Source organism: Lipophrys pholis (genome assembly GCF_963383615.2).
Source record: "Lipophrys pholis genome assembly, chromosome: 22".
Classification (NCBI taxonomy): domain Eukaryota; kingdom Metazoa; phylum Chordata; class Actinopteri; order Blenniiformes; family Blenniidae; genus Lipophrys; species Lipophrys pholis.
The window spans coordinates 1945040-1962565 of record NC_137644.1 but is presented as its reverse complement, the minus strand read 5'-3'; the positions used below and the strand labels follow the sequence as shown (position 1 = coordinate 1962565).

The 17526-nt window shown below is 44.6% G+C and overlaps 1 protein-coding gene across 1 annotated transcript; it reads right to left on the bottom strand.

Annotated features, from left to right (window-relative positions):
• Positions 1 to 5000: 5000 nt before the first annotated feature.
• On the bottom strand, positions 5001 to 11764 carry nfyba (nuclear transcription factor Y, beta a). Its single transcript, XM_080492479.1, has 7 exons — positions 11708 to 11764; positions 9455 to 9548; positions 9129 to 9259; positions 7190 to 7387; positions 6211 to 6289; positions 6057 to 6136; positions 5001 to 5641 (listed from the first exon to the last, which is right to left on the bottom strand). The coding sequence occupies exons 2-7, from the start codon at positions 9546 to 9548 to the stop codon at positions 5609 to 5611; spliced, it is 615 nt and encodes a 204-aa protein (XP_080348605.1). The 5' UTR covers positions 11708 to 11764; the 3' UTR covers positions 5001 to 5608.
• Positions 11765 to 17526: the final 5762 nt, after the last annotated feature.

Here is a 17526-nt window from a genome sequence, read left to right as displayed (position 1 = left end):
GAAATACACCCAGAGTGAGTTCAGCGACTATAAGTCCCACTTTCTTTCATAGTTGCTGGCCCTGTGTTATAGTCTAGAGCCACTTACAGTGTATACAGGTTTTCTCTTCATGACGGTAATTCATGAACAAAGGAGTCGACATTACCGTCTACAGCCGCCAGAGGGCGCTCAAGGCTTATGACAACTATATGCTGCAACACTATTAAAAAAAGTGCTACAGTAAGCACTTCTTTAAAACAGGTAAAGCCCTGCTTGTGATGACAGTATGCGAGTCCACGTCAGGCCTTACCTGCCATCATCCCAGCTCCTCCCGCCACTTCTCATCTCAGTGAACCGGAGCTTCAAGACCACATCGTGTCACCGGTGGGTGGAGGAGACGGTGGACGGAGCGCACAGCTTCATGGCAACCAGGAAGAGGCGCAACGCAACTGTCCAGCAAGTTGTTGTATGGATCAATTAAATAATATGGACTTGTGTGACGACTCAAACCCTCCTGTCAGGGTTCAGACAGGCTGGAACAACTACGACTGATACTGAGTCTGACGGCGCTTCAACTCCATCTGGGGTGGGTGGAGTTGTTCATAAGCAACACAGAGGATGAAGAGTTTGATGGATTCAGGCCCCGTTTACACGACAACGAATTCGAGTGTATCTGCAAAACTTTCTTCACTTTTGGGGGGTCCGTTTACACGACACCAGTGTTCTGATCCACTGTATCCACAAAGTTTTTAATCCGGCTCCCAAGGTGGAAAGATTCTTTCATTGTGCAAATCCCTCCTGCAGAGACTGATGGAGGCTACAGAGCCTGTTACTGCTCATCTCTCCTCCTCCCTTCCCGTTGAAAATAGTTCTTTCTGCTTATCAGCCTGTAAACAAACATGGCCGACCCGTAGTGGTACGACCCGTAGTGGTACGACCCGTAGTGGTACGACCCGTAGTGGTACGACCCGTAGTGGTACGACCCGGGGTGGTACGACCCGGGGTGGTACGACCCGTGGTGGTACGACCCGTGGTGGTACGACCCGTAGTGGTACGACCCGTAGTGGTACGACCCGCGGTCCATATTCTAGTTTTATGGTCCAGATCAGTAGTTTAATAGTTGAGACTCTCCCTGATATCATCCGGTTCCTCATCAGTCCACTAGGATGTCAGGTTCTCTCCATTTTCTTCACCTTTATAGTGTTTTGTTCTCTGCACACGTCTGTGTAGTTTCATTACAAAATCAAGCAACAGCGCCCTCCAGTGGCCCGGCAGACTAACTACACCGTTGTCTCTGTGTCCGCTGCCGCAGTGTAAAGTAAAAGCAGCACTATATTTTCATGGTTTAGTTGTTGTCACGTGAAACGTTGTCGTGTAAACGGAGCCTCGGTGACGTGAGGTTGAGGTCGGGAGCTTGATGAACTTGTTTACTGGTAACCTGCTTGTTAGACTCGCTGTCTTATCACCTCAATTCTGATTATTCAGCCTCCCAGGTGAGTTCTGTACGTGTACGTGTACGTGTACGTGTACGTGTACGTGTACGTGTACGTGTACGTGTACCGGACACACACGTGTTCAGAGAGTTGTTTGTGTGCTACTGAGTGGGGGATTGATGGTGAATGCAGTAAGTTAACATACTAGGCACATATTCCACCAGTTGGTCAGCGTGATGATAAACACCTCGTTAACAGTGAAGAACACGCAGTAGACCTCTGTGTGCTGCTGGGCAGATTAACGGACGGAATTGTGAAATACTTTTCCAAATAAATGAGACTTATAGTCCAGTGTGACTTTTATGTTGTTTTGTTCCTCTTCATGATGCATTCTTTGACTGAAGTGACCTTCAGGAGCAACTAATAGTCCAGAAAGTGATTCGTCGAAATAATACAACACGACATGGAGTATTGTAGTATTGAGCAGCAGTGAAAGCTAATTACCTCAAAACCTAATGAAATAACATCAAAACCAAGCAATGAGCGCTAGTTTGAGGAAATAACAACCAAAAAACGACTCCAGGTTAATGTTTTATAAAAAGTTTTATAGGAAGCCAGTATGACTTTACCAGCATTGATTTAAAGAGACAAGCTGGAGCAACATCGTCCCATCAAATGTCAACATTTCTGTACTGAATTTGATCATTTTAGTTTAAAATTAAATTAAATTAAAGGATAAGTTGCATTGGCTGGCCAATAGAGGGCGCCAGGCATGTGAAAGACGCCCTGAAGAGGCCGGACTTGGTAGCGATCTCACCAATGACAGATTAACACCAGAGTGACGGACATGAAATTAAACTGATCAGCATCATTTGATGTCGGAGACTTGGGGGGACTATTAAATCACCCGTCTTAAAGTCAGTCTGGTTTTTTCTCACGTGTTTCTATGAGATGTTGAGATGAAGAAACAAGTTATTGACTCGGTTCCATCTCTTCTTAAAAAGCTTAAAAAAGACCATTTATCTTGCACTTCTTTCTTTTTTAGGATCTTTCAAAGCATTCTGAAAAGCTTTGAGAGATGATTTGAAGCATCTGCTGGGGGCTTCTCTTATTTAAAAAAGGCAATATTGTTGTGGAGTGGTTTATAAAGGCGCCGTGTTTAACTGAAGTTCACCGTGGCTGAAACTGAAACCGCCGCCTGTGGTTTGTCGCAGGAGGTTGTCCACCGTCAGGAACATCTTAATCTGGATATGCTCGAGTGCAGAACTACTTGGGTGTCAACAAAAGCACATGTATTTACAAGAGACGTCCCGATCACACTTTCTGGCCCCCGATACGATCCGATTTTTCAGAATTGAGTATCGGCCGATACCGATACTTTCCAGATCCGATACTCACATTACTATTGCAAATATACTCAATAGTGTATTTTTGGAGGAACTAAGATGTCTGAAGCTAGAAGTACTATTGGCAGAAGCTTTGTTTACCTAGAAATTATTGTAAAACTCACTTATTGAATCAAGATTCTTCTCAGAATGACTTAAGAACTTATTTAAACTTTATTCAGTCAGAACAACAAAAACCCAGTTACACTCTGCAGTCTTGTTTCTCTTATTTATCTTCACCTAAACTACTTCACCTGCATTTTGTGGCAAATAAAATTTTTTTTTAAATGAAACCCAGTGAATCAGTTTGACTAACATATAAAGTATAAAAAACTACAACATAAACAGTATTCAGTAAAACCAATCAGAAGAACCCAGTTCCCAATTGCCTTTAGGGGCGCTGTGACTCACCAAACACAATAAAAACCAGAAGAAGACAGACCACATAGAAATTTAGAAGTAGACTCCTGCACATAAACACATAAACCACTGTATATAACTCTAGTTTTACAGGTCTATGGCCCCGCTCCGCCTGCTTCTAGCTTCTGCAGCTCCACCCGAGCTTCTACTCCCTGATTGTTCTGGTTATTAGGGGACGTAGTGGTTATTAGGTGACGTAGTGGACCGCGGTGGAGTTTTTTTATTTTTTTTCCCAGATGGGCTGGATTTGTCCCTGATCACTCACAAATCACCAATATCGACCCCGATCCGATATCTACCGATCTGATCGGGACATCCCTAGTATTTACTGTATTTTATAGAATGTTTGAACCTGCGCTCACATGTTCCCAACAGACGCACCCCACGACTTGCGCTCGTGCACTGCACGTCTATTAGGAACAGTACGGTATTTATTTTAGGACAATCAGAAGTCTGAGCCGTCACGGGCCACATTTGGCCCGCGGGCCTTGAGTTTGACACGTGTGGTTTAGAGCCGAGACACGGTGAACTAATGAGGCGAGCTTGATTTACTGCCAGTCTCCTCCCCTCCGGGTCTTTTATCTGGTGGAGGGAGTTTGTTTGGACTGGCAGAGGGAACATGGTGAGGACATCGTCATGCAGTTTTTCACCCAGCCTCAGCTGTTCGGCAAAAACAGCCGGAGCAACGTCACCAATGTTCTGTCTCCGCTTGAAAAGCTTTGGTCTTCTTGACTAATTGTTCGGTTGTCCGGACAGGAAGAACTGTCCAAAGGTGTGTAATGTGAGGACCGAGGGACGGGTGATACACTGGATATAATTAATTATTAAGACGTCTTAGAGAATGTAGAGCAGCAGAGGACATCTGAGGAGCCGACCCTCAGAGAATCCAAACAGACTGGATCCTGAGGACGTTTGGTCTTTAACATGTAAACAGATAAAGGACAGTTAGAAATGGGCGTAGTTATAGAGCCTCTTCACTGACAGCAGCCCCTCAGCAGCTCATCACATTCACACACCATGGGAGGTGCTGTCACTCCAATGGGGGCAGTTTTGGGGTTCAGTGTCTTGCTCAAGGACACTTCGGCATGTCGGCAGACCTTCCGATTGGGAGACAACCGCTCTAACCAACCGAGCTATAGCTGTGATGGACGAGGTCAAAGGACTGGAAGACAGAACCGGTGGGATTGTCCTCATGGTCGGTTTGTCTTTACCCATTAAGACCAAGTGTTCATGAACCCGTTCATCCATCTTCTACATCAACTGATCCCAGTCCAGCCACCAAGTGAAGGCAGGTCTTCACACTTCCTGGACCAAACCCAAACCTCTTTTAAAAGTCCTCCACCTTCAGCAGTCCCACTTGTTCACAGCAGAGAAGGAACCGGCTGGTTTCTGATCTACAGACGTGTCCTGCTGCTGCTTGTCCGTCCCCTCCACACTGAATCCTCCCTGAATCAAGGTCAACAGCAGATTCATGTAAACTTTTTCAAACGCTTGTTGGTAAAGTTGTTGTGTCCCTTCATTAGATGTTTGGGGTCCAGTAAAGGCACCACCTCCTTTCCTCTGACTTCATCTCAATACGTTTCCTTTGCACCGTCAATGAAGACACGGAGTTTGGGGTCCTGCTGAACCTGGCCGGGGACGGTTCAGGAACCTCCTAATGTTGGTCTGTATCTGGTTCCTCCTGAAATCCATGTTTCTCTTCACGTATTCAAGTTGATCAAACTGAAGCACGCTGCAGTTGAAACTGTCGGACCGTGACTTGATGCCAAAACAGAGACGAGCAGCTTGTAAACATCACTTGTGGGTTTTATTCCAAGGATTTCATGTCATTAAATCACATAGTGAACTGTGTCGACTTAGAAAAGAGCTTCATGATCTAATGCGACAGAAACATCGTGGATCCTCCGTTTGAAACAGTTCAAAACCAAACATTTAAAGTGATAACCCCCCCCACCCCCACCCCCACCCCCCCAGGACAAAAAACAACCATCACACACACACACACACACACACACACACACACACACACACACACACACACACACACACACACACACACACACACACACACACACACACACACACACACACACACACACACACACACACACTAAATAAATCATGGAAGAAGACTAGCCTTGAAAATAAAGCTTTGATTTCCCAGCTGCTCTGGACGCTCCAAAACATTTGGTACCTCACAACTAGAAACTACTTTCTACTCAACAGGTAGTGATTCTCTGTACATGAGGGTTTCTGCTAACCCCCCCTCCCCCTCCCTCCCCCCCTCCATGTCTGTCTCTTCACCCTCTTCCTGGCGGCGGGGTCAGAGGTCATCCGGCCAGCCCAGGCTCCCGGTGGCGCCGCCGTGTTGGGGCTCAGTGTGAGGCCTTGTCACGAGAACTGGATCTGCTGTACGGTGGGAATCTGCAACGCAGCGAGTTCCGATTAGAGACGATCGTACGTTTAAACAAATCCAGGCTAGCATAGCGCTATCAGGCTAACGTTGTCTAGGCTAGCCAGGCTAGCCGATCTGTCAGCCTCCCATCATGCACTGCGGCGATCACCCAGCTTCAGACGCTCTTTTGTTTGTCTAAAAAAAAGTGAATGTAAAATCTGGCCCAGTATCCCATCATGCATTGTGCTGGATGACAATATAACAGTGAACGGAAGTGAAAGGTTTCACGTCATTTTTAGTTGTATTAATATTTTAACCACTTTGTGAGTTTGCTTTACAACTTTTCCATCCGCAGCGATGCTACATGCTACATGCTACCCTCCAGAGTGGCGCAGGCAACAGGGAGCCTGTATGAAAACACACCAAGGCCGTGTGCAGCTGTACCTGTTGATATGAGGTGGTGTACACCATAACGTTCTGCTGCTGCCCGTCTGCAGTGATGATCCCCGCCGGCAGTGGGTTTGCTGGTGACAGAAACAGAGGAGATCTTAATTTGTTTGAACTGATTGAGAAGAAAGAAGTCCAGAATGTGACTTACTGAAGGTGTCGTCTGTGAGTTCCTCGCCCAGGTTTTCTCCCACAGCCACCCCAGGGATCCCCTTCTCCCCCTTCATGGCCTGGAGGAACACCAGACAGCATGTGAGAGCAGGGAAACACCTGGAATCCACTAACACTGCTGGACCACAACTACAGACATTTTAGAAGATTTCCATGGGGGAAAACTGATCTGTCAATAATCAGCAGCCCATCTGCAATACCTGTGTGGACCACCAGGGGCCAGACTCACCGTTTCACACATCACCAACTGACCTTGTTTCCACTGCACAGCACGGAATGGTACGGTAAGGTAAAGCATACCCAGACTGAAATATGTCGCATGATTCCACAGCAGAGAGTGTGGTTAAAATGTAGGCGGGGTTGTGAGCGGCAGCGTAACCACGCAGGTCTGTGACGTCATTAATGAGTAAACGCAGAACCAACACATCTGGTGCAGAACTGCTCAGGTATCGGAGCAAAGCCTCCTTTCTCTGCAACACAGTGGAAAACTTTCTCGTTCTGACCGGCAGCGTCCAGCTGAACCGCCTCTTCTGTTAAACAGAGGAGCGTCAGAACACCAGGGGGCAGTGTAGCACGCCGACGGTTCAATAAACCGAGTTGACAAAACAACCAGTGAGCACAAAGCAGCGTATGTAAACAACAACTAGAGGGTTACCGGTCCATTTAAATACTGTGGCCTATCGAGAGTGAGGACCGTCACTACCGATCAGCAGACAGTGTGCTGTAGCGCCTCCTTGTGGAACGGTTGGTTACGGTACTTTCAGTACTATCCACAACTGTTGTCAGTGGAAACACACGGAAACCCGTCCTGTTCCGTACCGGAACAAACTGCACAGTGGAAACAAGGCTGACCGGCTGGTTTACACCACAATGTCTTCAGCATGTCTGTGGTTTCCATGGAAACGGACATCAGCAATGTGTTTGTATTGAAGCGTTCCAGTCGAAGAACAAGTTCTCACCTCTCTGAACTTTTGCAAGTAGAGCTTCAGCGGGTCAACGTACATGTCGAAGCCCAGCGTGGACATGGCGAATAGGATGTCCTCGCCGTTGATGGTCTTCCTCTTCTCCTGGTGGCAGCGCTCGCTCGCCTCCGACGTGATGAAGCTGATGAACTCGCTGACGCACTCCTGCACACATTCCTTAGCGTCTTTTGCAATCTGTGAGATGGAGAGACACTACTGTAGTGCGTCGACCGTCACTGAAATGTTCCTGCTCATCACATGATGAGATATGAATCCATGTCTTAAGGCAGCTTGACGTCGAGCCAACAACCAATAGAAAAGCAGCAGGAGGTCATGTGACGATCTAAGGCACATTAAAACAAGTCGATAGTAAACAAACACGTTGGGTTTTGTGACGTTCCAAATAAAAAGCAATGAGCAGATGATGTTGATGTCCGAGCGCTTTAAGATTTGCTTTACAAATTAAACTTATTCTGCACAATTTTATTAATTAATCGTAATAAATTGGACTTTTCTCTCATTGTTGATATTCTGTCTCCACAGTTCAGTCTATTGTTAATGTCTATTAATGTGTTTAACAGTTAGAACGAGACATTTACAATATATTGTGCAGGACTAACTCTTTTATTCATCCATTGCCTCAAGAGGTGCATATAGAAGATGTACAACATTATTATTATTATTATTATTCATGTACCAGCCTCTTGAAGGGGGAAAGTACAAAGATTAATATTCAAGGCGGCAGTTTAAATTTTTTTTTAATCATTATTATTATTATTATTATTATATTATACCAATTTTAACCAGTGAGTTTTGAGGTTTTCTAACATTTTCAGCCATTCATACTGTGAGAAGTGCAGTGGAGGGGATTAACTCCAGCCGGAGTGTCGAGTAGAAAAAAGCTTCTCGCCGTCCTCGACGCCACACGTTTCACTCCATCTTATACATCAAAACGTAGCTACACGTCTTGTGCTTCACATAAGGAGTCACTTCTGTCTGAAACATGAAGGGTTCTCTATAGAAATTCTTCTATTTGAAGCAAAGGCCTGTTTTCATTTTTGGAGATATTTTTTCGCTGAAACCCAAACAGACATTATTGTCTCAGCTATTTGCTCCGATATGAAAAATACTAGACATGAAAACTCAAATCAATCATTTTCAAGTTAAAAGTTATTCTCGTGAAGAGCAGTTCAAGTTATTATCTTCCTCCTATTTACAAGCTCTACACTGCAGTGGAGCAGCTCATAAAGCTGGAAGAGAGCTATAAATAACCTGCATCATGTGACGGGTCGACGGCGACGTTTTATTTTGGCGTCGTTTCCACAACGTTTCAGGTGAAAACGTTTCACCTGAATTTATCTGATTGGTTTCAGAAAAGCTTCACGTTCACAGCAACCGTTTGAAAATTATATGCATTTCACAGATGTAATTATCAAGTAGGGCCACTAGTGGGCACTGTTGGTTGTTTTTGGAATGAAGCCACACACACATGCAGCAGAGAACCATCCGCTCTGAACATTAACAAAGAGAACACAGACCAACAAGTCGGATTGTTATCATGGCGACTGTCAAATATAAAAGTACCAAGTCCAGGAGAATCTGGTCCAGAAGTCCCGACACGACGGAGGAAAACAGTTCTGATTGTCCAGCTACTGAGCATGTGCTGAGGAACTGATGACGAGCATCATGGTGCACATGCTCAGTGCAGCCTTTCAGAAAAGTTGCTTTTCTCCCCCATTTACACACACACACACACACACACACACACACACACACACACACACACACACACACACACACACACACACACACACACACACACACACACACACACACACACACACACACACACACACACACACACACACACACACACACACACACACACACACACACACACACACACACACACACACACACACACACACACACACACCTTTCCAGTCTGAGGAACGGCGTTCTTCATGATGCGAGCCACGTTGGCGATGGGGAGGTAAATGTCCTGCTCTCTGTAGTTCTCCTTCACGCCGCCGTCTTCATGATCGTTCAGGCTTTCGTCTCCATCATCTGCAGAGAGAGAGAGAGACACACACACACACACACACACACACACACACACACACACACACACACACACACACACACACACACACACACACACACACACACACACACACACACACACACACAGAGTCATCTCCTGCCATTGTGGATGTAAACCCTCCTCTTCCTCCTCCTCAGACATCAGGAGACGCTCCTCACCGTCCTGAGACTGCAGCACATAGTGGCCGGAGGCCATGTACTCTCCAGTGATGCCCAGCTGGGAGGCGTCGGTGGTGGAGCTGTCCCCGTCCATCTACAACACACACACACACACACACACACACACACACACACACACACACACACACACACACACACACACACACACACACACACACACACACACACACACACACACACACACACACACACACACACACACACACACACACACACACACACACACACACACACACACACACACAGTTAACTCTCAAGAAAACTCCATGAAAAAGTCAAACACACGCTTTTTGTCCTTGTTATTGCTTTTAAATTGTTGAGTGGGATTAAAGGAGCTCACACTGAGCAGATCAGAGCATCCATCTGGTTTCAAGATGGATTATCATCATGAGAGATTAATATTTAGGCTTTAGGAGTTTTACTGACGTAAAGTTAAAGTTACTATAGAAGAGCTTCAGTTAATGCCTGAGATCAGATCAGGTGGAGAGCTGTCAGCTCTGGAAAAAGCTCAAAGTCTGTTTGTGAAGTCAGAAGCAGACTCAACAGCCTGAGGCTGAATAATCCAGTGCAGGCGAGCAGAAATGTGTTGACATGCACAGAAACAAACCTATTTGTAATGTGCACATTGCAATAATGACAAACCTCAGGTTGTTGAAAGCATCACAGACACAAATGACCAAAAGAGATCAAGATCTACAAGATCTACATTTCTGAACACGATTCCCCACGAGGAACTTTTAGGGGAAAAACGGCTCCATGGAAACGCAACTTTTCTCAAACACTGTTATTGTGCATGCGCACCGTGGCCGTCGTAAAGAGTTCTTCTGGATAATAAGAACAATGTTTTCTCCGTGGTGTCATGACTCCCAGTCCATATTCTCCTGGGACTTGGTCACCATAATAACACTCCAACTGGGTGGTCTGTCCACTAGAAGCTCATTGTTCTCTGCTTACGTGTGTGGTTTTATTACAAAAAGAACCAACAGCACCAACCCATGGCCTGGCGTGCTAACTTCATTATATATATATATGTTTCTGCCATTTCCATGTAAACAGAGATCGTTTTCGAAATATTGTCGTGTGAACATGAAACTTTTCTGAAACAAAAAGCCAAAAACGAAGAGTTTTCACCTGAAACGTCACCGTGTAAACAGGACCTGGCAGTATGTATTAATCTGTACAAGAAAGAAATCCTTCAATTCAAAGGTTATTATGGCACCATGTAAAGATTAACTGGATTTTATGTGGCGCCTGGATTAAAACGTTTTGCTCTAAATGGGGTATATAAGGGTGCAGAGATAACCTTCAAGGGTTAAGACTAATTCTTAGTAAATTAATAGTTGTGCAATAGCAGCTACACTCAAGTTGTCTGATCAAGTGATTTTTTAAAGATGCAAATGTGAATTATGTGTAAATGAAGTGAGTTTAATCATTTGATTGTAGTTTAAACAGGTGGAGTGTTGAGCTGGCCTGGTGACGTCAGGACAGACGGTCACAACACTAATAGTTGTGATTTACACACTTTGGAGGCAGTGGGTTGATGTTTCTGCACATCCGAGTCCCGTCAACATCTCAACTGGAATGAATTAATCCAGACCGTCTTCCGGCGTTAACCCTTCACTGCCCGGATCATTTCAGTTCAACCGTTTTATGCTTTTCTTTCACATTTTCACAAATTACTGCCGCCGCAGGGCGCCAACCGCCCCGCTAACGGCGTGAATCAATCCGCCTTCTGCTCGGAAATAACGACGAGTAGTGGGTTAGCAGCAGCTCTTTGTGAGCGGAGGTGTGTTTCTATCCTCCATGCAGTGGTTTCCACTGCCTCCAAGCCGCGGGGCGCGCGCTGTGTGTGTTAGCCGCATGCTAACGGATGCTAACGGCGGGTCGGTGCCGTTCGGCTCGGTTTTTAATTAATTTGTAGATTTTTATCAGAGAAGCGGAGCAGCGTGTTTTACCTCCAGCGGGTATCCCGCTCAGACACACACTGCCCCGCGGGGACACCCTCCCCCGGGTGCATCCAGAGCAGCTCGCCCCGGCCCGGCCTGCTCTTTGTTGCCCGGCCGCGGCCGAAATGTTCCCGAGTCATTTTTGTAAGGTTTGGGCTCCAGACACGTCCTTACGAGCAGCCCTCGTTCACCCAGACAACAAATAAAAAATCACACCGAGACGGACATTTCCATTCGAGCTAACGAGGAATCGGTTAGCAATCATTGGCCGGAGCCAGGCACAAACCTGCAATGCAGCCCTGGTTGGTTCCCTTCCTCAGACGGCTGTTTGGTTGGACGGAAAATGGCTGCGAAAGGACCAGTCCCAGCGCGGAGCCGCGGCGGCAGTATCGCCGCCCGCCGCTAGGGGGCAGGGCAGCCATACCGCATCCCGCCGCCAGAGGGAGCGCGGCGTTCAGGGACACCGAGCGAGCTCCGGCAAAACCCCTTCCCCACTTTTCTCAAGCGTAATCCTGACAACGTTCATTCAATCTCGGACTACACCTCCCTCGTCGTGAATCACAAGCTCACATAAACACAACAATTATAATAGGGAATCTCACATTTTGTTTATCTGTCGTTTTTATTGAGCCTTCGTTCTATGTTCTCTTTCTCTCCCGCACTTATCGTTGTACTGGAACGCATCTCCCTGAGCATGTGGGTGTTCCGCAGATGTTTCACCCTCCCTCCGCTGTTCTTTGTTGAAAACTGCTCCTGCTGTTCCAGATTAAAGAGTTGCTCCCCCCGCAAACATAAAAAGCCCGCGAGGGCACCAAATCCACAAAGTATCTGGCTGAGATGTATGAATCTCATTTGTAATTCATTTTATTATTATTATCATTATCTGTGGATGCACACCCTCACTTTCACACCCCCGCTGCTCTTTGCTCTGTGTGATTCTATGACATTTGTCTGTTTTGTCTATTTGTGCTTCTTGTATATTATATTGTACCTATTTGTGTTTTTTCTGTATTGTTTGTGTTTTTCTTCTGTGGAGAATACATTTTTTTTTAACCTAATTTAACCTAAATATGGTCATTTGAATTTTAATGCAGAAAAAGCTGAGGACTGAAAAAGGTTTTTCTGAACATAGTTCTCCAGAAGATGGCGCTCTGCTGCTGCCAAAGCCTTTCACTTATCTTCATGGGAAACAAGCATAAAGAGAACATTTCCACACTAATTAAAATGCATTTAATTAATATTACTGTATTTGATGAGGTACTTATTAAAATAGTCGATTTAATGACGATTCAACATAAAGGTTTTCACAAACTCTTGCATTAAAGTTTAAATGAAGAGAATTGAAAGTGTTCAATTGTTTTTTATTTCACATCAAACAAAACAGACTGAAACCACAGACAAAGATCAGTTCTACGTGAATGTGAGAGGTACATCATGATTCATATTGTGTATTGCAGTGGGAGTTAAATAAAGAACACTAAAAGGATTTTTATACAAACACTGGTCTTGCAGTAGAAAAGTCTAAAATGATTTTGAGTTTAAGGAGACAAGTCAGTCAGTCCATACCACAAAGGAGTGGCTTTTCTGAAATGGAGTTTCTTTTTTCAGGCACAGAATCTCATAATATTAAACTTTTCTTTGACACCTGTCAGTTAAAGAGCCTTTGAGTTACGTCATTCAAACTTTTTGGGAGAAAACCCCAGAAACTCTGAGTAAAATCAATCACTTATATATTTGAGGAGACGTCCACCCACTTAACAAAAAGTGGTCCAAAACATGTCTAGAAGACGTCGTCTCTATACATCCAGAAGACGTCCTCAGAGGAACCAGAATGAACGTTTATTTTAAAACGTCTTTCTTGGACGTTGTATTTACGTCTTGTCTGGACGTCAGTGAAAATACGTTTAAAAAGAATGAGGACAGGTCATCAGTCTATCAGAGGACAGTCTATCAGAGGACAGTCTATCAGAGGACAGTCTATCAGAGGACAGACACAGACTCACACATAGGCACTATTCAGCATGACCAATTAGGATCACATGCATGTTTTAGGAGTGTGGGAAGAAACCAGAGTACCCTGAGGAAGCCCAGGCACACACAAGCAAACTCCACACACCAATGACACAATACACAACGACAACTACAGTGCTGATGAAATATTTACTCATGTACATGCTGTAGTTGTATTCACAAGTTGAAAGGTTATCAAAGTGTTGACTTTCTGCGTATAGCGTGAAAAGTTCAATGCCTTGCAACCGAAGCAACAAATGGTCCAAACTCAGACTGTCATGATCTACGTCCCTCATTATTTAATGGCAAATCAGTCATTTTACAGGCAGTTGGACTTTGCAGACAGCTTGTCTCTTTCAACTGATTCTGGGTGTCTCAGATGTCCACAATTGTTATGTGTCATTTGTCAACTAGTTCTGTCTGACAAATAGACGTCCAGATTACGGCCTGGACGGACGGACGTCTCTTGGACGTCTGTGGACGTTGTTTGCTCAGTGAGCGATGCTCTTTTCTGGTTAAAGACTGTTATTTTACTTTCATTATCTCAGACGGTCTCCAACATCTCTTCAGTTTATTTGAATTTATTTTGGTATGTGTGTGAGATCTTGTTTGGGATCCATTAAAGGGTTTTTACTTTCAATGTGTAAGTTATAGGTATTGGTCACACCTGTAAGTCACCTTCGTGTCACACCCACCGTCGTTCACTAGAGCTTGTTATTACTACATTCAGATCTAAAAATGGGACTTCTGATGAATTAGATTTTTGGGCATGAGATTCTATGTTGAGTTTGCATGTTCTGCCTTCAACAGTCCAAACAAACAAAAACAACCTTTGTTTACAGCTAATTAGATGTGTGTGCTTTTCTATGTTTGTGGTAATGAAAGAAAACAAACAAGAAAATTCCTGAAAAGTAATTTATTGACTCTGCAACCATGAAGAGATGCTAAGACCCCCAAAGGAGCAGGTCTGGACCGGGTTCTGTGCAGCCTACATGGAGCAGGTGGTCTGCTTCCCTCTCAGGGGAGGCCGAGGGAGGGTGTGGGGGCCCTTCACCCATCATGAGCTGGGGTCGGTCCAACCCTGAGCTGGATACAGAGGACGGAGGAATCAGTCGACCGATGAACGTGAGGCTTGTTGATCAGTTTGGAAGCTTCAGCGAGGAATCATCCTGAAACTCCTAAAGCTGGAGATTCCTGGTTGGACCCCGACTGGCCAAATCATGTCGACAAACTGAATTCCAGCTCTTCATCCTTTTAATTTCCTTTAAGTTTGTCATCCTCATAACGTCTCTGAGCTACAACGTTTACTGTTCTCCCAAAGTGACAACAAGGAGAGGAGGAAGAGCTTTGAGAAGGGCAATGATCTACTGCAGATACAATGATCTACTGCCTCTACTGCAAATACAGTGATCTACTGCCTCTACTGCAGATATAGTGATCTACTGCAGATGCAGTGATCTACTGCAGATATAGTGATCTACTGCCTCTACTGCAGATACAGTGATCTACTGCAGATACAGTGATCTACTGCAGATGCAGTGATCTACTGCAGATGCAGTTTCAAATACAAAGTCAAGTGAGCCGCCATGCCGCCTGTCAATGATCAAAAATACAGTATACAATGTCTGCTGATTTCAGATTAAAAGCTCCTTTCTCTTTGAGACCTCTTCTCAAATAAGGAAAAAATGACATGAATGAAGTACATCTTAAAAAAAACACCAAAAGAACAAACAAAGGCTGTATAAACTAATGGTTTACCTGATTTCATCTTGGTTTAACAAAAAATTCTCAAGTTGGAATTAATCAACCTCTCATATGATGGTGACGTCTCTCTCTCAAAAGCACACAGTTCATATTATGAGAGTACAATGTTGTCATTTAAAAAAACCCTCTTATACATAATATTTTTTCCCCAAAGGAACATTAACAAAGCAAGTAACAGTGTATAATGTTACTTGCTTTGTTAAGCAAGTAACAGTGTATAATGTCTTCCAAAAAAAGGAAATGAGAACCGAGAAGAAAAACAAATCACAAAATAAAACGTTGCCAATATAAAGAATGGGGTCGGTCTCACAATGAGTCTGTGCTTCTAAAGAGCAGTGACTAAATTCAGTGACACGGTATTTACACCATTTTCTCCATCGTTTATCTCCTTGATCTTTTTGTTTTCTTACAGAGTAGAATGTTTGTTCCAGAGTCTGCAGCTGCTCCACGATGTTGATAAAGAGGGCTGTGGAAGCACATTTCTTCTGGAGCCAGTGTTTTGTGAATTTTTGTTTTACAGGCCACCAGCATTATCTTAAAGAGGCACGCATCGTTTGCATTCATATCATCAGGGAAGGTTCCAAAATAAAGTGTTGTGAATGACACACAAATATTAAAAACTAGAACCTTTAATATAATTCTTGATACGTTACTCCAATAGACCTGGATGATGGTGTGATCAGCCATGACCTCTCCACATTCCCTCCAGCAGTTTGTTTCCCTTCAGCGTCGCTTGTTGCTGCTAATAACAGGTGATGAAAAGCCTGTACATGTCCTGGAAAATGCCATTTAACTACATTTACGATGAAGTTTAGACGTGTCGTACCTTTTATGAGTCTTAATATAATATATGCTGTTAACAGCATTATTATAACAAGATAATAAGATAATAAGATAAGATAGATAAGATAAGACAAACTTTATTGTGAGGGCAAAATGTTTTTTCTCTATTAACATATTTCAATAAAATATAGCAGGGACACTTAATAAAGTTGCTCACCAGTAAACAGGGAAAGTGCAACAGTTCACCTTTCAGTCTTGTGTGTTTCCTGTTTTATTTTGAAGCCTCACATTGTCTCTCGTTTCAGGCTTCTTGACTTCCCCTCCTCATGTCTGTCAGGCTGCTCTCTGCCCTGATATGTCTTTCATCTGAGCCTAAGTGCAAGGCTGTCGCTGGCGGGTGGTGAGGGGGGTAAACCCCCCCAAGCAAAATTAAGTCAAGTGTTTTTAAATGTCTTTTTTAATGAAAAGTGTCCTCCAAATTCTTGTCCAATCAGAGCCCCCCTCCCCGCTGTGACTACCTGACTGGACCTGAACATCAAAAAAAAAGTGACAGGCTTGTTGAGGTGTGAAAAGCCACGGTTCCACTGTGCAGTATGTGCCGGGCCGGGCCGGTTTGGTAACTATTTCCAAACCAGTAATCAGATTAAAGTTACTTCAAGTCACTGTGTATTACTATTGTAGCGTCCAACAGGACGAGTTTGCAGTGTGAGAGTGAGTGGTCGGTGGTGGTCAGAGGGTGAATGCAGTGAGCGAATGAGTGGTCAGAGGGTGAATGTAGTGAGAGAGTGAGTGGTTGGTGGTGGTCAGAGGGTGAATGTAGTGAGACAGTGAGTGGTTGGTGGTGGTCAGAGGGTGAATGACAGAGAGTGAGTGGTTGGTGGTGGTCAGAGGGTGAATGACAGAGAGTGAGTGGTTGGTGGTGGTCAGAGGGTGAATGTAGTGAGAGAGTGAGTGGTTGGTGGTGGTCAGAGGGTGACTGTAGTGAGAGAGTGAGTGGTTGGTGGTGGTCAGAGGGTGAATGTAGTGAGAGAGTGAGTGGTTGGTGGTGGTCAGAGGGTGAATGTAGTGAGAGAGTGAGTGGTTGGTGGTGGTCAGAGGGTGAATATAGTGAGAGAGTGAGTGGTTGGTGGTGGTCAGAGGGTGAATGACAGAGAGTGAGTGGTTGGTGGTGGTCAGAGGGTCGATGGTTCAGATTAGCATCCTCTCCTCCGTCAGTCTGCTCCAGAGCGGCTGTGACTACATACGTAGTTTAGCACCATCCAGTATGGAGGAATGAATGATGCAATGTAAAGCGTCTTTGAGTGTCCAGAAAAACGCAGTATCAAACCTATGCATTATTATTATTATTAAAACAGCCTGGTTAAAAGCTAAAAGTTACCATAGTGATACAACCTGGTAAATTCCAAAAAAGTTACCATAGTAACACAGCTTGGTTGAGAGCTGAACGTTACCATGGTGATACAGCCAGGTTAAAAGAGAGCTGCTTGGTAGTACAGAAAACTCTGGCTTAAGGTTCAACAACACTGAAGACCTATTCATACTCCACTT